Raw genomic sequence first — 26,086 nt, forward strand, 5'->3', positions numbered from 1 at the left:
GATGTGACAAATCGTTAACCCGGCTAGACAAGCTTCACTGGACTAAGTTTAAAACCTTTTAGCTGACTGATTTAGCAGTCAGTTATTAAATTTTATTCTCTATATTTTGTTCAAAATAAGTTTACCTAAACCTTAATTTCTTAGAGACTTTTACAAGCTGAAAGAGTGTACAAAGGGAACAGAAAAATCGGAGAAGAAAAAACAAGTCTCACACAATCTACAATTTGTTTTCTTCAGATCACTTGATGGACGTAGTAAACTTACAGTCCATAATGTATTTTCAAGTCAAAAAACAGCACTAGCACAAATGGCAAATGCACTGAGACCAGTCATGTTCTAGAGCTTTCTGTGCATTTGTTCACTTTAATGCACTTTTGGTTGCACCAAGTGTTATCACCACGACTTTGTTTTGTGACCACTATAGCAGCTAAAAGTTGTTTGGGAAACAGTGCAACGACTTTTGCAAGGCTTCAGAATGTTTTAGAACTCAGGGTTAGTAAAGAGATCTCAAAAAAAGGGAAAATAAATCTGCACTAATAAGCAATTCTATCTAATACAGCAATTGCAACAAAAGTGTCGTGACAGCAAGCTCAAAGTTTACAGAAATACTACATAGAACATTGGGCAAGAAAAGGAATGTGGCTAATGAGCACATTTTCCATCCATGTTAAGACTATCTGAGGACAGCTTTCTTAATTGCAGAAATGTAAAATGCTGTACTTTTCAATTGCATAAAGGCTTTACATAATAAGCAGTTCTCTAACCCAGATTACGTGTAATTCTTTTCCAAGAACAACTGTTAGAGAAATCACAGGCTCTATAGCTTCTCTCCATCTCCCAGGCTGCTCTGACCTAGAAGCAACAAACACCTTGGAAGCTGTGTTGTGCAACAAATCCCTAACTTAACTTTTAGTAGAAATGACAGCACATAAAATCTCCAAAGTCAAAAACAGAGGAGGAAGTCAAGGAGGAAAGAAAAATGTTTGAAATCAGTAAAGATTTCTCCGTAACAAACAGGGACTGTGTTTAAGCAAACCCCATTCAGTCATCACCAAACTATTACTCAAACTAGTTGAAATAGCAGAGCTGACTTTAAAAGCTGTGCTGTACAGCCTGAGATCTGGAAGCCGATGCTCCAGATGCTGTTCAAGAGCAACCTTAAAAGACTAATGCTTCATCTGAAAATGACAATGGAAGAACACTCTGCTTCCTCTCTCTTCTTGGTCACAGACAAGGTCATTTAAAGAAACTCAACAAAAGTCAAAGAAAGGTTTAGGTTGAAGGGGATCCTCATCTCGTTTCAATCCCATGTCACAGGCAGGGACACCTTCAAATAGCTCAGGTTATTCCAAACCTCAGCCAATCTGCCCTTGGACACTGCCAAGGATGGGGCAGCCACAGCCTCTCTGGGCAGCCCCCACTCACCACCCTCACAGTGAACAACTTCTTTACTTCTTAACTCAACCTCCCCTCTTTCAGTTTGAAGCCATCACTCCTTGTCCTGTCACTCCAGGCCCTTGTACAAAGTCCCTCTCCAGTTTCCTTGTCAGCCCCTTTAGGGACTGAGGTCTCCCCTGAACCTTTTCTTCTCCAGCCTGACCCCTCCCAACTCTCTCAGCCTGTCCTCACAGCAGAGGGTCTCCAGCACTCAGATCATCTTCCTGGCCTCCTCTGGACTCATTCCAACAGCTCCTCTGATATTGGAGGCAGCACTTCAGGGGAGGGTCTCAGGGTCTGTTCTCTTTTGAGAAAGAGCTACATAGTTTCTAACATTTTTGCATTAAAACTTCCAAAGTACTCAGAAAGGATTGCAAGACCAGCTTATGCAGTGGGGGAAAAAGAGAAGCCTTCAGGCATGTAGCCTCTAGTTAGTTTCTGTTTAAAGAAATGATACTCCCTGCACGCCACCTGGACATGTTCCTTTGCCAGTCCAGAGTAAAAGTCTGTAAGTCTGATAACTATAATACAGGACTTTCCTTGAGAAGATAGAGGAAAAAATAGCCAAGACAGTTCTCAGTAAATGATTCACTGCTCATGTTTCTATGGGCCAATCCTTCTCCCCACTTTTTTTGAACTTCACTTCACGAGGCAGTGTATTCAGGCAGATGTTATGTGGCTGCTACAGCAAGAATAAGTGAAAGAGCCATTTCTTACCTGCAAAGTCCTAGTTCATTTAATTCAGATCTCCTGAAAACTGGTTTGTTCTAAAGGCTCAAATGAATTTATAAATCCACCTCTTCCCAAGAGATAAAACCTAACTCTGTGACAGCATCCATCAGGCCATCTCACTTGTGTAGGCTCTACCCGTTATAGCCAGAAATTACACTGGACAGTTATTACAGGTCATGTTCAGTTTGGTCAGATAGGACTCTATATTTTTCAACTACACATCCTAATAATCCAAACACATTAATCAGGAGTTCTAAGAAATTTATTCTTCTAACCAGTTACAAAGGATTACTTTAGAGTTAGACTCATTCTGAAATTTTTCATTTAGACAAAAAACCTCGTCCTGTTCCTGACCACAATTCTCTTATGAAACCTAGTTTTGGATTTATTACCTACACTGTTCAGCAAAAGAGTGGCAAGGTCTCAGCCCTGTCATTATTAATATCCACAGCAGGAAGAGAAGGTTTGGATCTCAGCCAAGGAAAAATCTGTCCATTGAACTGGAGCAGTTCCCCGGTAACGGTCTACTTCAAACCTCACTAAATGCTCCAAAATGAGTGGGCAAGAGGGCAATGCTTGGCACAAAGGAAAAAATACAATCCAAGTAGAAAACCTCTAGAAATGCCAAACATTAAAGCATTTGCTTAACATGCTAAATATAAATTACATGCAAGAACTTGTCAGACCAACATGCTCCCTATTTTGCATGAGCAAGTCCCTAATGACACCCCAACAAAGGATGTCAATGATTAATTTCTTTACGTATACGTTCACAGCAGTAATGTTTCAAGATCCATTACAGTAATTTACATATAAGCAAGAGCTTTCCTGCCAGTTTGATCGTACCTAAGTTAATGAAGTATCAGAGTTATCCTTCCCCCTTCATCTACTCTGCCTTCTCAGCTCCATGCCATCCCCATTCCTTCTGTCTTACAGGCCAGAAACAGAAGGTGGAAAGGACCAGAAGATCACATGGGAAACTGGTGCAATAAGGGATTTGCTTCTGTGCCTTCCTCTCCAGCCAACTGCATTAACTGGTCTAATGAAAAATATTGCCTCTCTCTACAAACCTCCCCTTCATAGATCATCATGACTACAACACCACCATGACAATTAGACCTTCTCTTCTGGACACCTTCAGTAATACCACTATATTTTTAGGACAAAGGGTAATGGCTCCAAACTGAAAGAGGGGAGGAAAAGTTGTTCCCTGTGAGGGTGGCACAGGATTCCCTGGCACAGACTGCCCAGAGAGGCTGTGGCTGCCTCGTCCCTGGAGGTGTTAAAGGGTAGACTGGATGAGGCTTGAAGCAACATGGGCTAAGGCAAGGTATCCTTGGGAGGGAAGCTGGAACAAGATAAGCTTTTGGATCCTTTCCAATACAAACCATTCTAAGATCCTATGATATTATGCAGTCATCAGCAAAGCATCCTTGACACAGTGGAAACCTGCAAAATGCCACTTCTTTCTACTTGCTCCGCAGCACAGGAGGAGCAGAATGATCATGGTGAAGCTTTGTCATTAAAGCCTGTTCTAACAGGGCTGCACCCTCTCAACCAGCAGCCCAGCATGCACAAAAGCAGCGCATCACTTAGACATGAGCCATGACACCCTTCCTGTGACAGCTACAGACATCAACCTGACTGACACTGCTTGACAGCAGCACAACTCTGGACTTGGTGCAGATTTAAAATCCAAACACTGAGAAACAAGCAAAAATTCATACTTTCCTATAAGGATAATAATTGAATTTCCATGTAATACAGAAATTCATTTCTCAATAATGGAAATCCATTCTTTTCATCAGGATGTCTACTCCTAGGTGCCACATTCTTTTCTTGTTAATAGTATTTTTCTTTCCCCAAAGTGAGTCACTCTGGAAAATGCCACTTGCTTGAAAGAGTAAAATTGACAAACAATCCCAAGTGTCACGAAAACGAAGGTCCACCGCTCTATACTACAACTGACACACCCCGACGACTTAAAACTTCCATCGGGAAAGAAAAGTTCCCAATTGCTCAACAATAGTAACTGGCTGCAGGACAAGGAAATAAAATTGAAATCTGCAACTGTTAAAATAGTCTCTACTAATACACCGCTAAGCACATGATCTATTTGGCTTTGCTCTAATTTGGCGGGGAAGTCTTTCGCAGAAAGACGGAAAATGTTTTTGATGGCTTGTTCAAAAGGAAAAATAGCTATTTATCAGGTTATGTAAAAACCTCATACTTGTGATGGAAACTACAGTTTGGCAGAACGCAATTACCATTGGCTCTTCTGGAACACTAAGTAAAAAATAACTGTGTTATAATCGCATTAAGACAAAGATTTTAGTCAAAGGCCTCATTAAATCTTAGATCATTCTTTGCAAAGCTTAGCTCCTCCGTGAGTCTACAAAAACCAGGAAGTATAGTCATAATCCATAGAAATAAAAGAAAGACTTCCAAGCTTTTTTTATGCTCAAACGTAAAGGGGAATATTTTCCTCTCTCATACAAAAATTGCTCATTAGGAATCAGAGCTGTTGAAATGGAATTCTTTGTGAAATCAGATCTCAGAGTCGAACACTTCAATCCACAGGGGCAATATTGTAAACAAGTGCTCTTGACTACATAGAATCATAGAACGGCAGGAGTTGGAAGGGTGCTTTAGAGATTACACAGTCCAAGCCCCCTGCCAAAGCAGGTCCCACCTAGGTCAGGTCACACAAGAACGTGTCCAGGTGGGTTCTGAAGACCTCCAGAGAAGGAGCCTCCACACCCTCCCTGGGCAGCCTGGGCCAGGGCTCCCTCACCTCACAGTTAAATACCCAAGAAGGCTCAAGAGGAAACACATTGAGGCACATCCAGATGCAGTGATGCTTCAGCAAGCTGATACTACCTCGAAATTCATGACAACTAAGATTTCCATAGCATGTTCACTTACCCTCCAAAACACTTTGGTCTTGCACTAAGCAAATTCAATGTATGCTTCATGCACTGACCACAATCAGAAAAACGCACTACACAACCGAACTAAAAACAACCCTGCTGGATTCCTGTGTCCAGTTGTGGGCTCCTCAGCTCCAGAGGAACAGGGAACTGCTGGAGAGAGGCCAGTGCAGGGCCAGCAAGATGATCAGGGGAATGGAACATCTTTCATAGGAGGAAAGGCTGCGGGAACTGGGGTTGTTTAGTCTGGAGGAGACTGAGGAGGGAGCTCATTAATATTGACAAATATCTAAATGGTGGGTATAAGGAGGTTGGGGCAGCACTTTTTTCTCTTGTATCCAGTGACAGGACAAGGGGTGATGGGATGAAGCTGGAACACAAACAGTTCCATTTAAACATAAGGAAAAACTTCTTTACTGTGAGGTGAGGGAGCCCTGGCCCAGGCTGCCCAGGGAGAGTGTAGAAGCTCCTTCCCAAGAGCTTTTCAAACCTGCCTGGACACGTTCCTGTGCGACCTGATCTAGGTGGACCTGCTTTGGCAGGGGGGTTGGACTGGATGACCTCTAAAGGCCCTTTCCAACCCCACCATTCTGTGATTCTGTGAAAAGTAAAAACCACACATTTGTGATCAGAGACAAGGTTGGAAGTTTCCATAGGAATCTGCAAGGCTGCAATTTTTAACTACAGATGCACTAATGTACACAAATATTTTAGTTAGAGATAAATCAGATTCAAGCATTCATCAGAATCTGGGTTTTGGCTTCAGTTAAGGATTTGCTTTTGTAATACACTCAGGTACTGCGCCATTTCCCTTACAGCCCCTGCAAAACCTACCCCAGCCATCATATCCTAAAAGTACAGTGTTTCTTTGCACAATGCATGTTCCACAGCCAGAATGACATCTTTCTAATTGCATTAATGACTGTGGTAATGAGGTAGTTAGTGACCCACCTCCTTCTGGGTAGGTTCTAAGCACTGGCTAAACAGCAACTCCTTTCTGCAAGAAACATTCTTGTCTCCTAAGTACCAGTATTAAATAAGAGTTCACCTGCAAGCTCCTTATGTAAACCACTCTTTATATTTAAACATTGCAGTTGAGTAAATTGAAACCACAGAATAAGGCTGTATTCATTCTAAATCCATATATGACATGTGACCTGTTATATAAGTTAAAATATCTACTGCTAATCAGAAAACCATAAACTCTGATGTATCTCCAAGATGTGTAATTAGGAAGTTCTGCTGCATCAGTTTAAGCATTTAATGCAATTAACAGGTAAGCAAACTAGTTGCTCCTCTTGTCCACTTCAGTGACAGCTGTTGCCTCACTCATCTGCCAGCCATGACCACCTCTCTAGCTTAAAGAATGTATCCTTTAGGTAATTCCAGTCTCTTTTCAATGCCAAGGCTGTTTTAATTCATTTTAAGCTTTAAAGTAAATTCTCCTCTCCCCTAACAAAATTATTGGCAAGGCAAATAAAACTGTTTCAGAACTTGAACTAATTTGAGCATGACACAACACTTCCAGAACTGGCTCATGTTGCTCCAATCAGTAGTTCATTCTATGCCCAACGTAACATATGCCATATGAATAGAATTACTCCTCTTACACCTTGTACATACTAAAAAAAACTGTAACAGCCTTCAGGAATTATTTCAGGATGGGTTAAAAATACAGATGCACTGAAAAAAAATCTGTCATTACTTATTTTGGGGAAGGAGCAGGAAGCTAAAGGTGAATGGGAAAAGGGCACTAAACAGAAAGCACATAGACATAGTTTCACTTTCTCCATGTGTCACCTATGCTGCACACCTAATGAAATAAAATATAATCATAAAGAAAAAAATGCAAGATAACATGGCAGCTTTACAAACCAAACACAAAGAAACCAGGAAAGTGGAGCTAGCCAACCAGCACTTCCAGCCAGGGAGGCTACACCATAGCCTTTTTATTTCTTCAGCTTTTACAGACATGACCAATAACTGAAAAACAAGAACTTGACAACAAAAAGGTGCCGAAGAAGTTCTCACATCAGCTGGGAAGCAAAGCAGTTCCCCTACTCCATTGACATTGGTCAATAGTTAATCTCAATACCAAAAGATGGTACAGACGTCCAGCAGGAGAAGAGAAAGCAGTTAACATGTAATTTAATAACAAACGCAGCTCTGGATTAATTTAATCCATTAGCAACCTGAAAACTAAATTCTGACACAAAGTGGTAAGAGAATAAAAGAATTTCTTGTGCTTTATCAATGTTCCTTGCCTTGATCTGAAATACAGCTCCATTTCTCCTGTCCACTCCCTTTTCAACCCCTCCAAGAGACCTACAAGCAAACAGACACCAAGTGTAAACCCACTCATAACACGCTATCAGTGCACCTGAATTCAAACAGACTATCCTTTTTCCTGAATTACTGAGACACTTGCAATCAGAAAATGTGCAGAAGAGTATGCCCTGAGTGGATGTACAGCACTGCAGATGCTTTCAAAATCACTATAAACCTTATGGAGTTAGAAGACATGGGTGTTACTTTAGTACCTCGTGTGAGTGCAAAAAACCCAACCCTTTCAGTCACATATCAACCCCAAATACTCTTTATCTATTATCCAGAAGGATAACCATAAAAAAGTTTAAGATCTGCTTATACGAGTAGCATTGTGGAAGGAGATGCTGAATCTGATGACCTGTCATTCCCAGGTTTTGGTCAGTTTCTTCGACAGCATGGTTAATCCTCTCTACCAATTTGCAATAGGTTGAAAAATGAAAGTGGAAATAATGGTGTTTGCCATCACTTTGAAGCATTTTCACATTTATTGCTAAAATAAATGCTATGTGGGAGATTAACATTCTTGTTGACGCTGAACTGTAAAGTTTTTCTTACCATTCCCTAGGTGAAATCCGTAGGATTTTAAGAAAACCACAAGTATAACACTTAAAAAACCCCTGATTATTGAAATGTTATAAATACAGTATTTTTTTTCCATTTCTGGAATTCTCTAGAGCTAAGAATAGTTTGGAAAACATGCATTTTTTTCTTTTCACCAATATAAAATCACTTCTTTCTAGTCCTCATGCTTGTAAGATATCAACTTTTAGAGCCTTCATTGTTACAATGCATCAGCTTGATTCTTGGTTTCCTTTAACAGGCAATTTCCCCTGAAGAATTAAAGAAGAAAAATAATTTTTGAGCCAATAGGTTTTCTTTTTGTTTTATAATGGGTTATTTGAAGCAGCTCAGGTTTTGGAATATCAGGATAAATGTCAGGGAGATAAATCACCAACACACCTCGTGAAACTCGCTGCAGCAGTCCCAGTAAACAAGCTGGAACATATGGTTACAATTATGATTTCTGTGGCCACAGAAACCAGAAGCTCTAGTCATGAGCCACAGCCTCACCATGCTGTGTACATACTCAACAATGGTCTCAACTCTAAACAACAATCTACATATAAGGCAACAGACAAACTGGATTAGCATAGAGAGGGGCTGACAGGAAAGAAGAGGCAATCAGTTAGCACAGCAGAAGAGTTCCTGGTACACCACAAGCCTAGACAATGTCAGGGAGATATTGTAGAAAAGAAGCTTTATAAAAAACTTCAAAACACATAAGTCTTGAGAATGTTTAGTATGAAATACTTAGTCGCAGCCACAGGAGTGGAGGGGTGACAGTCAAGTGTCCCCAGGAGCATATGCTTGTCTTAGGGGAAGAACAAAAATCCTACATTTTCCTCCCTGCAAATGTGTAAGTCTCACCAGCATCAGTGTAACAAGTCCAGGATCCTACATTGTAAACTGCTCTTTGGGGAAAGGACACTTTGCTATCACTGCCATAAGGCTCCCTGAGAAGAGCAGGTGTCCGAGAGTAAAACTCTATGCTACCTGTACAAGGAGTTCTGGACACCTATGAGTGGTTTATTATCGAAAATATGTTGGTGATGTTTGTAAGAGTGATCAAGAATTCCTTAAATAACTGCAGAATCACAGAAACACAGAATTGTTGAGGTTGAAAAAGCCCTTTAAGCTCATGGAGTCCAACCATTCCCCCAGCACTGCCATGGCCACCACTAACCCATGTCCCTCAGCCCCAGAGCTACACAGCTTTGGGATCCCTCCAGGGATGGGGACTCCACCACTGCCCTGGGCAGCCTGGGAAAGCACTGGACAGCCCTTTAGGGAAGAAACTGTTGCCTATCTCCAATCTAAACCTTTGCTGGTGTAACTTGAGGCCATTCTTCGGAGGTTTCCAAAACCTGCCTAGACATGCTGTATGACCTGATGTGGGTGGTCCTGCTTTATCAGCGGAGTTGGACTAGATGATCTACAACCCCTACATCATTCTATTATTGTATTATTCAACTCTTACAATTTCAGAACCTTGTGATTAAAGGCCTCTAGAGTTTGCTGGCCCTGGGGCTAAGACACGCTAACATAAGTATCAGTGCTGTGTAACTCTTCTATACTCTGGTATCTTTCAAAACCACAAAGATAAACTAGATTTCAAGAAAAACAAAAAACACAACACAGTCTAAGTGTGTAAGAGCTTGATAGGGAATGCATCTTTGGTCTGCAGAGATTTGTGCCAGAGGCAATGTTTTTCTATGCTACTGTGATTAAGATAGAAGATGAGCTTTGTATCATAGAAATAGGCAATGAAGAGTCTCAAAAGGGGACACTCAGGCACTGCTCTGACAGTAGTTCAATTCAACTTCAAAACAGATCCTATGGTCCTGACAGTGGCAAAAGATTTTGGTCAGGATGAAGCTGCTCTAGAACCCAGTTTGCTGGGCAGCTTTTGCAGGCTCAGTCTGCCACAGCCACACTACTATTAATGCTCAACTACTTAGTCTCAAAGAATGTGTGATTGAACTGCAGCCACACATTTTGCTCCAGTTTTCTTAGAGAAAACAAGAGAAAGGTTGAAGAACTGGACACTAAAGTCTTCATCTTTAGATAGCTTAAAAATCCATCAATACAAGAGGGTAACACTGCTACAGACTGAAAACAGGATAGAAGAGGGACAGAACTGGGAAAGAAGTCTCAGATATACAGTTTCACTTGAGTGAGCACAAACAGGTAATTAAGGATTGACCAAGCACTGGGGAGATAAGACATGGCTGTAGTTACATTGCACATCATACACCTGATCATACACCAGCAAAGGCTCTGGGAGACAGAAACAACCAGTCAGAAATATCTGCTAGTAGAGAAAAAGCTTGATGGAACCTTAAGAAACAACAGACACATCATTAGTCAGTTTTTTGCACCTCTGTACTTTGACGGGTTTAATCTAGATATTACTAATCAGACTACATACAATTGAAGAGGAAAAAAAGATATGAACATAAAACACTAAGTAGGAATGGTGTTCTCTTTATTTTAAAATATAACCATGCAAGTGGTTCTATTAACCAGAATGCAGCACCAAAACATGAATACAATTAAGCTATAGTCTATACAAGTCACAGATGTACAACACAAATCATCAGATGCCTTCAAGTACACAAACACTCAACAACATCATGCAGAGTAAGGTATATACTGACAGGTTAGAAAGCCATGAACGGTCAGAAACATTTGTCTAGTTGCAAAGAGTATAGATGTGAGAAAATGAGTCATAATTGAGCACTACTCCCTGAATTCTGGAATTGATGTCAATACCGCAACAGTACGTTTGTGAGTCAGGTTAGTTACAGTGATTTCTTAGGTTATTAATGGAGATTAATCCAGCTATAGCCTTTTCAGGCATTCCTCACAGGTACGACATTGTACTCACTAAACTCATTTCACTCTCTGCAATTACTTGAAAGGGAGTTGTAGTGAGAAAGAAGGGAGTTGATCTCTTCTCTCCAGTAACGAATAGGAGGAAATGGGCTCAAGTTGCATGAGGGGAGGTTTAGATTGGACTTTAGGAAGAACTTTTCCCCTGAGAGGGTTATTAAGCATTACAGCAGGCTGCCCAGGGAGGTGGGGGAGTCACTATCCCTAGAGATATTAAAAAAACATGTAGATGAAGTACGGAGGGCCATGGTTTAGTTTAGTGATGGGCCTGGCAGTGTGAGGTGAGCGGCTGGACTTGATCCTAAAGGTCTTTTCCAACCATAACAATTCTATGACTCTACGAAATCCATAATCATCTAAAGAGCACTGTCTACATCAATTAAATCTTAATGTTGCAGCAATACCTAGGTACTGCAGGATGCATTAAAGTGCATTTTGAACAATAAACTGGATCAACTATTTAAAATGAAACCACTTAAACTGGTTTATTTTTCAACGGTTTGAGTATAGCACCAACATTTTCCCGTCTTAGCATATCATCTGTTTGGCAGTTCCTCACTGTAGCACGAATTTTGTTTTGCAAGAAATAAAAGGACTAATTAAAAAAACGTTGCTTGGCCGCAGTAAGTTCTCTCTCCTTGGTTAAGAGTGAACCATGGACTGGCAAATGCAAGTATCACTCAAAGGAAAAAACAGGAGGGGATTTAAAACCAGCATTACATTTTTTGAAGGGTTAGTTCAACGTACCTTGTGAACCATGAGAAGCTAGCTTTTAATATCTAATCTATGTGGTCTAATCTCATGCATACTGATGTCACTTATGCCTTCCACAGCACATCAACAATGTAACGCCTGATCTGGGAGCACTTGACAACTAGAGAAACTACAGTCTACAGCAATACTGCAAAGACAATGCAAAGCTGACTCAGTATAGAAGAATGCCCTTTGTGAAATTACAAATATAAAATGTTACTTCCCCTCTCATTCCAAACCCACATTGTTTCCTTAACTACCGTAAGACAACATAATTGGTTATACAATCCTCGTCTGGTATGTTACATATAGGATGAAGAAAGGTTCTTGAACACAGATAACTTGCACACAGTCAGAAGACAAACCAAGGAGAAGGAATTGGTGTGAAGATGTTGGTTATATGGTTTCAGAGTTAAGGAGGCTCATGAGAAGGACAAACAAAAACAGGCTTCAAAGGACGAGAAGTAGGAGAAGGTTAACTGTGGGAAAGGGTAAACTTCTGCTCATATCACATGTAATTATCAGTCCTGCTGAAACACAAGGAAGGAAAGGGGGGGGTGGATTTAAAAAAAATATAGTGCTTTTAAGAGTTTGTTGATCTACTGCTATAAAATACACGTAATGTAACACATGGTAGCGTAGATGACCATGATATCAAGTTAAAGTATTTCAAATTATCAAGTGCTGTAATTATTTTAGACCTTGAAATTTCAAGTGAAAAATAAACTATTTTTAAAACCAGGCTCCTACCTCCTTTCAACCTGAACAGATTATATTTTAGACTACTTCAGTAAAATTATTGGAAGTATGATGTGGCATATAAATGTATTTATTGTCCTGTAAAGATTACAAAATAAACAAAAATAATACAATACACTAATCAAATCTATGTTTTCCACATCCTTTCATTACTCAAAACTTGCTTTTGTTCCTTAACAGGCTCTCAATTTGTGTTGCTCTCTTCTAATCTTTATCACACTCTACCCATGTACCTGATGTTACATAAAACAAAGGATTGCAAAGGGTTAAATCAGAGATGCTACAGATGGGCAAATATGCCTCTACTAATCCTCTTGTGTCCAATTTTCATCTATAGTCCAATAGAGGCAAATAATCAGACACAAAAAACATTAACCAACTGTTTGGTAACAAACAAGGTATTTCAGAGTGTGGGACTTTTCCCCTTTTCCCAGGTAGGTCATTAGAAAGCTCTTCATAAAGGCTGTTTTACTTAGCAGCTTTAAATGAAGATCCTCAATTCACTGGGAGAAGAGGTGGCACTTCAGGTACTCACCAAAGAAGCAAGAAAAGAAGTGTAGGAGTATGCCAAGGGAGTCTTAAGAGAACGGATCAAAAGGAGTGAAGGGGGTGGAAGTGCAGGAAGAGACAAGAACAGACGTAGGCTGAAACCTTCAGAGGTTGCACTTCAAAATGCAAACTCAATACACAAGAACTAAAAAGTCACGGAGGGACACATCAGAGGAGCTACACAGGAAGGCAAAAGTGGCAGCAATTTAGATGGACTTTATAAATCAAGCAACAAGAAGACGGGGGAAAAAGCTATTTCGCCTGTGGCAGTGCCAAGGCAGAAAAACACTCAAGTGTGACTAGAGAGAGGAGAATCAAGAATAAAATCATCAGGTAAACAGAGGTATCGAAATATACTGTGAGAAGCAAAGTCCACTCATAAGCAAATGCACAAACCACATGCTGAAAAGCACTTCAGAAAATCATTCTAAGACCAATTTTCTCTAGCAACTGAAAAGAGGGAAGAGAATGTACCTGAGAGATTCTCGAATTTGAAACACTGTAGGAACAATTTACTCTCTTCTCTGTTTAAATAAACTGCAAAGCGAGTAACTGTTTCTGATGCATTTACCTTATGGACACAACCCAAACATGACACTGGTCTAGGCTTGAGCACATAAACTGGAAACCAGAAAGGAGACGCGTGTCCCGGCGGCATGTTGAGCTATGTGTAATCTCATCTTAGGCGGCAGCAGCAATGTGTTTGGCTACAGAGACATGCTCTTTTACTGCCTCCATGAGGAAATCCACGTCCACTGTCACAGGCTGTCAAATATTTTCTGGCAGACCCCTTGCAGCCTGAACTTTAATACTCTCTAGGGCTGCCACCGCTGAAGGGATTGCACAAAAGGGCTAAATAAATAATACCAGTTTTAAGAGAAACTCGCTCTCAAAGTATTACTTAGTTTACCAGGGAAAAAGAAAATAACATATACCTTTAGTGGTAGCAATTGTGTAAAAAAGAAAAACCTTTAGGAATACTTTTTTATACATAATACACCAAAAAAATAGATCTGAATATGGGAAGAAAGTTACCACCAACCAAAACACAGTACACAGCACGACAAATATATTTTTCTTAAATGAAAAATGACATCAATACCTCTCTATGACAACCAGTCCACCTACAAAAGGTCAGAATCTAGTCATACTATTCAGGAAAAACAGGCAACCTACTGGGAAAGGCACACACTACAGTGTTTTACAAAAACTGTTTTCTAGCTCACTCACATCACAGAATCCTTAAGACTGAAAGACACCTCTTGAGACCACCTAGTCTAATCTTCTGTTCAAGCAGAGCCACAGACCAGGCCACTGAGTAATTATAATGAATAAACTACGCATGTAATAGTATTTCTTACAACATATCGAGTAACTTGAAGCATGTGATTTATCAAATGACACACCACTTGCATGGTTGGGGTGTTTTTAAGCATCTCAATAAAAGAAAAACAGGGACTAAGCGTTACTTTTACCGTGTGCTGTCCTGTAGGAACCCCTGCAGCTATAATTCTGTCTCGAGATGGACTGTATAGGATTACAATCCAAGCAGGCCTGCAGACAGCTTTTCCATACTGGCACGCTGGTATCACTTGGGGAAAAAGAAATGGACTACAGGTGTGTCTGTCAGAAAGGCCACCTAGAAGGCTATATTTCATAAGCTTTGTAATACAGTTTACAGAAAATAAGACTCACTTGCCACCCCAGATGCAATTCCATAAAGTAGTCCTCCTCCATCTGTTTGCTGCTGAAAGACACGAGACCCTGGAGGAGGGCTTCTTTCTTGTCTAATGAAATTATATAGTAAAGTTTTCACAAGTCTGCTGGTATATGGGAGACTGAAAAGAAAAAGAAAACATATTTAGTTGACTCACAGCTTGTAAAATTTGGCATAACAAAGCCCAGGCAGGGTGCAGAGGCTAGTGTTTGGCATTAAACATAGGCAGTAACTCTCCCAGTGCTGAAAAGAGAAGGAACACCAAGGTCTCGCCCATGCAAAGCTGCACTAACTTCAGCAGGGCTCTGCAGAAGTACCTTCAACAGCAGGACCATGGAACTACTTTTTGTTCCATTTCTTCAACATTACTTTTAAATCAATCATTTAATTTGTGGAATCATTGTAGTCTGTTGTTTCATAACTAGAGTAATATTTATGTAAGGCAAAGAAATACATTTGTTTAGGTTTGCTACATGTTGTGGTTACACAGAAGAGGTAACAACAGTTTTTCTCCAGACTCACACACCCTCTCCAGCCCCAGTACTGTTGTCAATCTGAGTGGCTGGGTCCAGTTTGCAAAGACCAATGAAACATTTGACTCTGACCATGAACCTGATGCATGTAAAATTTGTTGGATTTAAATAAAAGGTTACAGTATTTCCAAAATAAAGAAGGATTTCACAGAAGTAAATAGTTGGTTCCCATTTTCATACAATTCAGAGGTGAACAGAGAGCGGCTGTGTCCTGACAAACTCCAGTTCCCCCTAATCAGCACCTCTCCAACTCTTCACACTGCCCTAGATCCCCATTCTTCTCTCCAGAGGCCAGGTATCTGCTAGAATGGGTTGGATTGGAAGGGATACTAAAGCTTGGGATACTAAAGCTTATCTTTTTGCAGTCCCTCTGCCATGGTCAGGGACAGCTTCCACTAGCTCCAAACCCCATCCAACCTGCCCATGAACAATTACAAGGCTGGGGCAGCCAGAGCCTCTCTGGGCACATACACATGACCTAAACCTACAATCTCTTCTCCCAAATGTTCCCCATTTTTCCCCACATTCTGTTCCTTCAGCCCAGAGATTTAAGTACCACCCAACCCCAGAGACATCGTGGCTTTGTCTCTACCTTGCTGCTCATTCAGGCTGAAGTCTGCTCCACCCTCCCTCTGCCCAAAGCCAAGCTGAGCCTCGCTCTTCTCCCTGCATGTCACCCCAGAACAGTACCTCTCTTACATCTAGTGCAAATTTTAGAAGGACAGACAATAGATATGCTCACCAAAAATATGCCTGCGTGTAATTTAAAGCTGAAAGAGGACAAATGGTAGCCTGACTGAAATGCATGTAAGTCAACACGACAAAGCACTTGCCAGAACAAACGGTATTACTCACACAGCGAAGTTTACCACCGAAGCATTTCCACTGTTGCTGCTTAGAACTCGGTGCTGCATGTATTTCTAATCTTTCGAGGGATTGCTATTTATTTGTATCACAAGAAGGCTCATTAGCACTTGAAGGACAGAGTTTTCTAGAGCTCAGTGTTACTGGAAAAGACCTATCACAGAATCAAAAAAAGATCCCATCCTGAAAAGTAAAATCTGGTTTAAATTAATCAAATTGCCCTCAAAATAGTTTTACTGAAGTCTGAGCTGTGAAATTTAAACCCAGTCCTTCCAAAGCCATTACAAATGTTTGCTTTTGTGTTCTGTTTTCTGTTGAGCTGAAGGAGTTTTCTGTCAAAGCGTGTTACTTTGTCTTTTGGTTTTTAAGTTCAAACAGTCTAAATAAGCGATGAGGAGCCTTTGCTTTGCCATTAGGTACCACCACAGAACAGCACATACCATCGACCGCGCATCAGGTACTTGTGAATGATGCTCTCCCGTAGAATTTCTTTGTGGAATAATTGGCAGGAGAGGAAGACAATGAGAGTTGTCACAGCTTCCAATGAAATGCTGTATGTAATATCTCTGCAGGGAAAAAAGGAATATTCAGAAAGATTAATCTATGAGGTTTGTTTGTAAACTTTCAAGAACAATTGGTAGCTTCACCCGAAGTTACACACTGTTTAGCACTGCAAGTTTCAATAGAGAAGACATAAACAACAAATTCCAAAACCTTAGAATCAGTTCATACCAACAACGGGTTGTTGTGCTTAGACATAAGCATTTTTTCTTTTGATATGCCGAAAAACACAACAATGTAAAAACACTGAGGTACTGACCAGAACATTTCAGCTGCAATTTTCAGACTACATTCTAAACACAATAAACATATTTCAAACGCATGTACTTTGTCCTGTTAAAGTCAGGGAAACATCCAGACAGTCAGACACATCTCCATCTGCCAGGAAAAGCGGATCGCTAAGAAAGCAACAGAATACACAAATGCTACTTGAAGTGTAAAAAATGCTCAGAATATCAAGATACTACATACAGTTGTTTGGTTTTAAAAGGTATTTTTGAGGGAAGAGTGATGTCAGCCAGTGTCAAAGAACGTGCTGTCAGGCCTCTCAGTTCCAGAAGGACAGGGAGCTGCTGGGAGAGCTCAGTGCAGGGCCACTGAGGTGATGAAGGCAGGGGAGCATCTCCCTTGTGATGAAAGGCTGAGGGAGCTGGGGCTCTGTAGCTTGGAGGAGACTGAGGGGTGACCTCATTCATGGTTACAAATCCATCAAGGGTGGGTGTCAGGAGGCTGGAGCCAGGCTGTGCTCAGTGATGGCCAATGACAGGACAAGGGGCAACAGGCACAAGCTGGAATACAAGAGGTTCCAAAGAAACACAAGGAAGAGCTTCTTCCTTGTTGAGGTGAGGCAGCACTGGCAGGGGCTGCCCAGATGGGCTGTGGAGTCTCCTTCTCTGGAGACATTCAAATCCAGCTGGACGAGTTCCTGCGTGACCTACTCTAGGTGGTGCTGCTCTGGCAGAGGGCCTGGACTGGATGATCTTCCAAGGTCACTTCCATCCCTTAAGATTCCACGATTCTGTGGTTAAGGTTAATTAGGAAAGGCTGTGCAGCAAAATCCATGAGAGATCTCCACTATTTGGGTTATCTCATGCTTTCTGTGCTCACTGCTGTATGGAAGGATTCTGTTATGTATCTTACATTTTAAAGGGGAGAGAAAATGGCATTTGCCTTCTTAATCAGTAATAAATTGCAGGCTACATGAAACCTTTTAAAACACAATGAAATGACTTGGGAATTGTTCCTTTCAATCAAATCCCTCTTCTACCTCCTCCAAAAGCAAGGAGAATTGGCGCAACACTACCATCCTGTAATCCATTAGAAATATTGTTACTAAGTACTATTAATATTTACCCCACTGCTAGTATTGAATTTCCACAGAATACCTCACAATCCAACACCATTAAGTCCCAACAGGTCTCCAGCATCAATTATGAAGATTTTTTTGACCTGGGACCTACCAGAAATTCAAAATACTTCTCAAATTTGAAGATCTAAAAATATCTCTTTTTCTTTAATCAGCATCAACGTGTGTTCAAGCAGTGACAGTGGGCTTTTCTCTGTTAGTGTCAGTCTGCAAAAAATGATGGTCTTAAAAAATGTATTCTTAGAATTAATCTTATTCTTTAAATTACATTCTTACAAATAAATTAGCAATGGGAAAAGACTGGCTGAAGTAAAGCTCCTTAGTCTGAGGTGCAGAACTGGTGCGGTCCTTACCAAAATGGACAGGATTCCTTTTAGAAGAAGTCAGTTTGATTTTTAGCACCCTGAAATACAATTGGTATCCTTGAGTGTGCTGTTAGAAATGCTGTAAATAACAAGCATTACTGTAAAGCATAAGGAAGAAGAGTTCCTTATATCATGCTGTGCAGACAGCTTAAGCTCTCCTGCAGTAGCTCTGGGCCAGTTTCTGAGCAAAGAGCATACTGTTATTTCCTCAAAGTCTAGAGCAAAGTCTGGAACACGAATTTCCTGGATCCCAGTCCACACAACTGCATTACATTTGATACAAAAATGATTTTGAAAGTGAAGTTTATGCAAACTCTCTGTTTTCACTTTTCTCTCTCACGATGTAAGTATTTGAATCTGTAACACTTTAAGCTCTAGGCCAGGGAGAGACACACTGCTTGAATAACATTCTTCCTGAAAATCATGAAGCACATTTTAATTGCTTTTAAGTTTTGTGAGCTACCTGACTTTTTGCCTAATACTGAGGAATTTGGCCAGTGTAAATGCTAATAAGTAGATCAGGCCAGAGGTTATACTGTGATCTCATTCCACTGCAAATTCGTCTCAGTAAGGTCGAGCTAGGAGCAGTTCCCATGCCCTCCCCAAAACAGAAATGCTTTGCAATCCACTGCCCACCTTCAGCCCAAGAAAAGCAAGGAGGATCTATATGTATGTTCTTCTTAAAAAAAAAAATAGTTTGGAAAAACACTTTTTAGCTATTGAAAAAAGAATTCAGAATATTACTTGGGAAGAATACAGGAGCCTTGCCAGAGCACGCAGAGGTGCAACCGGGAAGGTCAAAGCCCTGCTAGAATTAAACCTAGCTAGGAAAGTAAAAGAGAACAAGATGGGTTTCTCTGGTACATCAGCAGCAAAAGTAAGATTAGGGCAATGTGGGCCCACTGCTGAACACAGAGGGTGCCCTGGTGACAGAGGATGCAGAGAAGGCTGAACTACTGAATGCCTTCTTTGCTTCAGTCTTTATGGCCAAGGCCAGCCCAGTCTGGCAAGGATAACAGGATGGCCTGGACAGCAGAGGACTTGCCCTGGGTGGAAGACGAAGAGGTTAAAGACTTGTTGGCCAAGCTTAAGGCTCATAAGTCAAAGGGTGCTGATTGGATGAATCTGAGAGTGCTGAGGGAGCTGGCTGATGTGATTGCTAAGCCTCTCTCCATCATTTTTGGACAATCATGGAGGACAGCGAGGTACCTGAGGACTGCAGAAAGGCCAATGTCACTGCAGGCTGCAAAAGGGGCAGGAAGGACGACCCAGGAAACTCCAGGCCGGTCACCCTCACCTCCATCCCTGGAAAGGTGATGGAACAACTCATCTTGAATGTTGTCACTGAATATATGAAGGGTAAGATGGTTATCAGGGGGAGTCAACATGGATTCACCAAGGGGAAATCCTGTTTGACCAACCTGATGCCTTCTATCAGCTCGGGAAATGAGGGGAGAGCAGCAGATGTCATCTACCTTGACTTCAGCAAGGCTTTTGACACTGTCTCCCACAATATCCTCATCAGAAAGCTCAGGCAGTGTGGCTGGGATGAGTGGACAGTGAGGTGGATAGAGAGCTGGCTGAATGACAGAGCCCAGAGCAGGGTGAGCAACAGCACAGAATCGAGTTGGAGGCCTGTGGCCAGTGGAGTTCCACAGGGATGGGTTCTGGGGCCAGTCTTGTTCAACATCTTCATCAACCACCTGGGTGAGGGGACAGAGTGACCCTCAGCAAGTTCCCTGCTGGCACCAAATTGGGAGCACTGGCTGATTCCCCAGAGGCTGTGCTGTCAGTCCGTGGGATCTTGACCAGCTTGAGAGTTGGGCAAGAGGAACCTCCTGAGGTGGGTGTCAGGAGGTTGGGGCAGCACTTTTTTTCTGTTTTATCTAGTGACAGGACAAGGGGTGATGGGATGAAGGTGGGATACAAAAAGTTCCATTTAAACATAAGAAAAAACTGCTCCAGTGTTTCAGTGAGGGAGCCCTGGCCAAGGCTGCCCAGGGAGGGTGTGGAGGCTCCTTCCTTGGAGGGCTTCAAGACCCACCTGGACACGTCCCTGTGTGACCTGATCTAGGTGGGAGCTGCTTCTGCAGGGGGGTTGGACTGGATGATCTCTAAAGGTCCCTTCCAACCCCTACCATTCTGTGACTCTGTGATACCATTACCAAAGCTGAGAACACAAAAACAATGTCTCCCAAATTTGTTGACGAATGAAAAGGATAATAACTCCATGGCACAGTGGTTCACTTCAGTGAGAGGATGTAAACTTTAGAGTCTACTCTGCTTTTTCTCCATTTGCATAATTTGTTCACTGTTTTTTCTGATGAACCATAAAAGTGGAGATGGGGCAAAATTATTTTCTATCTTTAGAAGATTCTCTGTAAAGAACTAAACAAAGAGGTTACTGTAATGCATTGAGTGTTTTTTTACAATCTCCTTTCAATATCTATACATAACCCTGAAAAAAACCAAACCAAACCAAAAACCTAACAGAAAGAGAGTTAAATCCATGCTGCTCCAGTTAGTAAGTGATTCCAGTGTTCTTGCTATTCAAAACTGAGTTAGGGCACATTTAACTGCAGAAATATTTCACTCAACCTGTAAAATGCATTGAAATTAAATCTGGTCTGACAAAAACATACACAGACTCCCGGCATCTGGGATAACCCCTCAGCTACAGCTTTCCTTCACTTATTAGCATAAGGATAAAGCAGAATTGTTTTCTCCACCAAGGGTCAAATACACAGTTTTCTGGAACTCAAACATTTCCAAGGGGTCACAAGAACTACCAGGAACCTCTTTTAACTTCAAAGAAAATATTGTTTATTTATATAGAGAGACTACAGAAGAGGGGATTTTGGTTTTGAATTTATTTTTTGATTCAAAGCTATCGGTCACATAGAATGACTTTACATGGAACTCGTGCTGGTCTCCAGCTTCCTCTGAAAACTGCCTGCTTGCAGATAAGAAGGAAACTAGAAATAATGAACTCATGGATCAATTACATGTCAAAATTATTTAACTATTTATTTAAAGAAAACATCAGAATAACCACATGACATTTTGAGTTTCTGTGGGTATTTTTTTCTTTCCTTTCCAAGTGCCTTATAAACACAAACAAAAACCCCACTAAAGTCAGATAAAGTTCAGGTCCCAAGTAAATGGATTTCATGGAGCAATACATCAAAGCACACACAGGGCATCTAGGTTTTTCCCCTCCCTTTGCATTTCCTCTTTTTGAGATTTCAAGTCATTCTCACTTTCTTCCTCTTTTTTCTCTCTCCTTCCCACTGGAGGATATATTCCCTTATCACAGAGGCAAGCTAACAGATAGCATGTTCTTGTCCCTCTTTAGATGTACCTCTTTCACAAGGGAACAATGTGCCATAGACTGAACTCTAGAAACCATGGCAACTCTTCCACTCCTGCATTTGGGTTTTTTTCCTTATTAGAAGTAGCTGCTCTCCTCAGTATCGTATTTCTTACACAGTGGCACAGAGCAAACACAGGGCGCTTTAACCAGATGGAATAGGTCCAGGCTGGCTGTTGTATGTGACACCCAAGTTACAACTGATTTCTGGCAACAAATCATACACACACACACAATTAGTCTCCAAAGCAAAGACATATCATTTGTATCCATGATTATCTTATGAATTTGTCAGAGAACGATACTTGAGCTCCTAAATGCAAGACTCCTTGAGACTAGCTTAACATGAACATGAATGTATTTAACACACATTTAAGTATCTACACTTCCATGACAAAAGGTTAACACATTGTGGTGGGGTGACTCTGGCTAGATGCCAGGTGCCCACCGAAGCTGATCTGTCACTCCCCTCCTCAACTGGACAGAGGAGAGAAAATACAATGAAAGGGTCATGGGTGGAGATGAGGACAGGAAGAGATCATTTGCCAATTACTATCACAGGCAAAACAGACTCGACCTGGAGAAATTATCCTACTCTGATTTGATTGCTAATAAATTCGGCTAATGAGACATAAAACCTAAATCTTAAAACATCTTCTGCCCACCCCTCCTTTCTTTCTGGGCTCAACTCACTCCTGATTTTCTCTGCCTCTTCCCCTCCAGCAGCACAGGAGGACAGGGAAAGGGTGCTGCAGCTAGTTGATCTCACATTGTCTCTGCTGCTTCTGCCTCCTCAGGAGGACTCCTCACACTTCCCCTGCTTCAGTGTGGGGGTCTTCCCACAGAAGACAATCCTCTACAAAATTCTTCAACCTGAGTCCTTCCCATGGGCTGCACTACCCCAACGTGGGTCTTGTCCATGGGGGAAACAATCTTTCAGGTAGGAAGTGCTCCAACGTGGGTACCCCATGGAGTCACAAGTCCTGACAGCAAACGTGCTCCAGCTTGGTCTCCTCCTTCTGTGGGTTCTCAGGTGCTGCTAGAAGCTTGCTCCAGGGTGGGCTTCCTACAGGCTCACAGCCTCCTTCAGGCATCCATCCGCTCTGGTGTGGCCTCCTCCATGGGCTGTGGGTGGATCTCCACGGCTGCAGAGGCAGAGCTTGCCTCATCATGAGCTGCACCAGGGGCTGCAGAGGAATCTCTGCTCTGGTAGCTGGAGCACCTCCTCCTCTTTCTTCTTCCCTGACCTTGGAGTCTGCAGAATTGTTGTTCTTGCTCATTCTTACTCCTTTCTCCAGCTGCAATTGCCAACTTTTACTCCCCATTTTCAACACGTTACCTCAGAGGTGTTACCACTGTTACCGACGGGCTTGGCCTTGGCCAGCAGCAGATCCATCTTGGAGCCAGTTGCCATTGGCTCTGTTGAACAGAGGCAAAGCTTCTGGTAGCTTCTCACAGAAGCCATCACTGTAGCTCCCCACCAAGCATGAAAATGTTTCCACACAAACTCAATACATACTCAAGAGACTCCTTCCAAAAGCAATCTTATCAGATCACTTCATAAAACACTTCTAAGCTAAACAACCATGTACAACTTGCATTACAGCAACTGTTAGACAACCCATTAAAACCAAATGCCACAATTCTAACAACTCAGAGATAATTTTCACCTTAAACCCTTTTGTCAAGTAGATAGCAGAGATCCTGGGTTCACTCTTTGAGAGGCCTATGGACCTGGGTGTACAGCTTTAAAGCAGCACTGCAGCTAGATTTAAAAGAAGTAGTGCTTTAGAAAAAACTCGTAGAGTAACTAATTCTTCCAGGATACAAAGTGGAAAGGTTATCACTTCTTTTCTGGTCTTAAATCAATAAAACTGTGTGTTCTTATAGAATCACAGAATGATTTTAGTTGCAAAAGACCTTTATGACCAAGTCCAATCATTAAATCACACACTGCCAAGCCCATCACCAGCCCATGGCCCTCAGCACCTCACGTAGATGGCTTTGCGATGTCTACATGGATGGGGACCCTACCACTGTCCTGGGCAGCCTGGGACAGGGCTGGACAGCCCTCTCAAGGACAAAAAGTCTTCCCCATCTCCAATCTAAACCTCCTCTGGTGCAACTTGAGGCTGTTTCCTCTTGTTGCTTGTAGCTAAGGAGCAGAAACTGACCTCCTCCTGGTGACAACCTCCTGTCAGGGAGTGTCAGAGAGTGCTCCTGTCTCTCCTCAGCCTCCTCTTCTCCAGGCTCAACACCCCCATTCCCTCAGCCCCTCCCCAGCACCCTTGTGCTCCAGCCCCTTCCCCAGCTCCACTGCCCAGCTCTGGCCACACTCCAGCCCCTCAGTTGTTGGCCAATAACTGAATTTAACTCTATTGACCACCACTCTCTGGGCCCAGCCATCACCAGTTTTCCACCCAATGAAGAGTCGGTCCATCCAAGCCATGGGCAGCCAGTTTCTTCAGGATGATGCTGTGGGAAACGGTGTCAAAAGCTTTACTAAGGTCCAGGTAGGCAACACACACAGCCTTCTCCTCCTCTATCTTGATTTAATAAACTGTGTAGGAAGACGAACCTTTTGGGATTTAGGGGCTGGAGAACTGCACCAGATCAACTGTCTGCTGGAATTTTGTCTGCCTGAATTGGACCAAGGTGTCACCTTGCTCCTTTACAGATACTTATTTCAAATGTATCACAACACTGATACTTCACTTAAAAAGTTCTAAATGTGAAGATCATAATAGCAAGGTCATCTGTCAGCCATATCCTCTAGGGAAAACAGAAAACCAAAATACTCCTGTCTACACAGGCAGACTCAAGTATAAGCAATAGGAGTAGTTTTCACGGGTCTGATGCTACCAGTGGCTGATGTATCTAACTTGGAAAGAGGAGAGATATTAGCATAACTACTCTTTCAAACTGATGCAAACACTCCCCACAAAACAAGACCTATGATCCTGTTAAAACCTCAGCTCCCCCGTGTCCTGGCATCTGGTTTTTCCATTCAAAACCACGTGGATGACCTATTACCAGTGTCATCTTCAGAGAACTTCAATAATCTCCCCATGTGTCACCATCCCGCTTCTGCTGGCTTCTCTCCAATGCCAAGCACTCCTCACAACTCCTTTTTGTGCTCATCACATCATTCAGCTTCATTCCCTGACCACAAGAGAGAGGTCTGTGAAACAGAAAACCCAACGAAGCATCCAGGCAATATAAAGGAAAATCTCAGCAAGGAACTCCAGTCACCACTCTGAAAGCATATGCTATTGTAAATACCTTAATTTCTCAATGAAATGCTGCTATTTCTGTACCTTAGCACACAGAGACTAAAAGCTCATAAATGATTTCACACCTACAGAGCAAACAAGCTGAACAGCCAGAAACAAACCTATGAATTTCAACTCACACTGCTAGACCAAGCCCCCTCCCCATTTAAATATGGTCCTGAACTTTCACCCAGCCAGAGCTGCCTACTCTGAGTATTAAAAGGTTAAAAGGTAGCTCATTTTCTAATTTAGGAGAGTTGCCAAAAGGGCTGATTCATACAAAAACGCTCAAATCATTCAGGAACCAGGTTTCATTTCCCCGTTTCCTGAGGGCCCACCAGAAAGGTGAAAGAGGAGTCACCACAGAGAATAGGATCAGTTTTGAAAACTGAGAAGCAAGTAGAATATCTGCTTATCAGTCTCAGGATACAACAACTCAAAGTGAACAAAATCTTTCCTCTTGGACTCACTCCTAATTTTACACCCACTGATGGTACATACACACCGTGGCAGCCAATAATGCGCTACACTCATCACAGTTGACTCCAAACGTTTGGGAGATCTCCCAAAGAGTGACTCAAAAAATATCAACTGGAAGCAGAAAGCATCTCTGACATTTCCTGCTGCATCTCCCTCACACTGGGTATTGTCAAGTACAAGACAGAATGAGGATGAGAAAACAAAAAAAAGACAGAAATGCTCCAAAGAAAGTATCTAAAAGATTAAAACAACAGTTGGATTCATGACTCTTTATTCCCAGAAATGTTCCTCAACCATCTGAGACTACGCGGCTGTGTCCTTTTTCACTTCATTGGCACTTACTTGTTCTCTCTACATATTAAATATATTAGTCTAGGACTTCAGTGTTGCACAGAGAATCTATATTCCTCTACAGTTTTATTTCACATCACAGAATGGTCACAGAATGGTAGGGGTTGAAAGGGACCTTTAGAGATCATCCAGTCCAACCCTGCTGCAGAAGCAGGTTCACCTAGATCTGGTTACACAGGAACTCATCCAGGTGGGTTTTGAAGAACTCCCAAGAAGGAGCCTCCACACCCTCCCTGGGCAGCCTGTGCCAGGGCTCCCTCACTGAA

At 41.9% G+C, this 26,086-nt stretch overlaps 1 protein-coding gene across 2 annotated transcripts in view; it reads right to left on the reverse strand.

Annotated features, from left to right (window-relative positions):
* DYM (dymeclin) overlaps window positions 1-26,086 on the reverse strand; it is a 231,561-nt gene that overhangs the window by 167,090 nt on the left and 38,385 nt on the right. For both annotated transcript variants that reach the window (XM_062017992.1, XM_062017993.1), the window contains 2 exons: window positions 16,496-16,621; window positions 14,637-14,779 (listed from right to left, as the gene is read on the reverse strand). In XM_062017992.1, coding sequence (XP_061873976.1) covers window positions 14,637-14,779; window positions 16,496-16,621 — 269 coding nt within the window. The remainder of the gene's footprint in view (window positions 1-14,636; window positions 14,780-16,495; window positions 16,622-26,086) is intronic.

Source organism: Colius striatus, chromosome Z, assembly GCF_028858725.1.
Source record: "Colius striatus isolate bColStr4 chromosome Z, bColStr4.1.hap1, whole genome shotgun sequence".
Taxonomy (NCBI): Eukaryota; Metazoa; Chordata; class Aves; order Coliiformes; family Coliidae; genus Colius; species Colius striatus.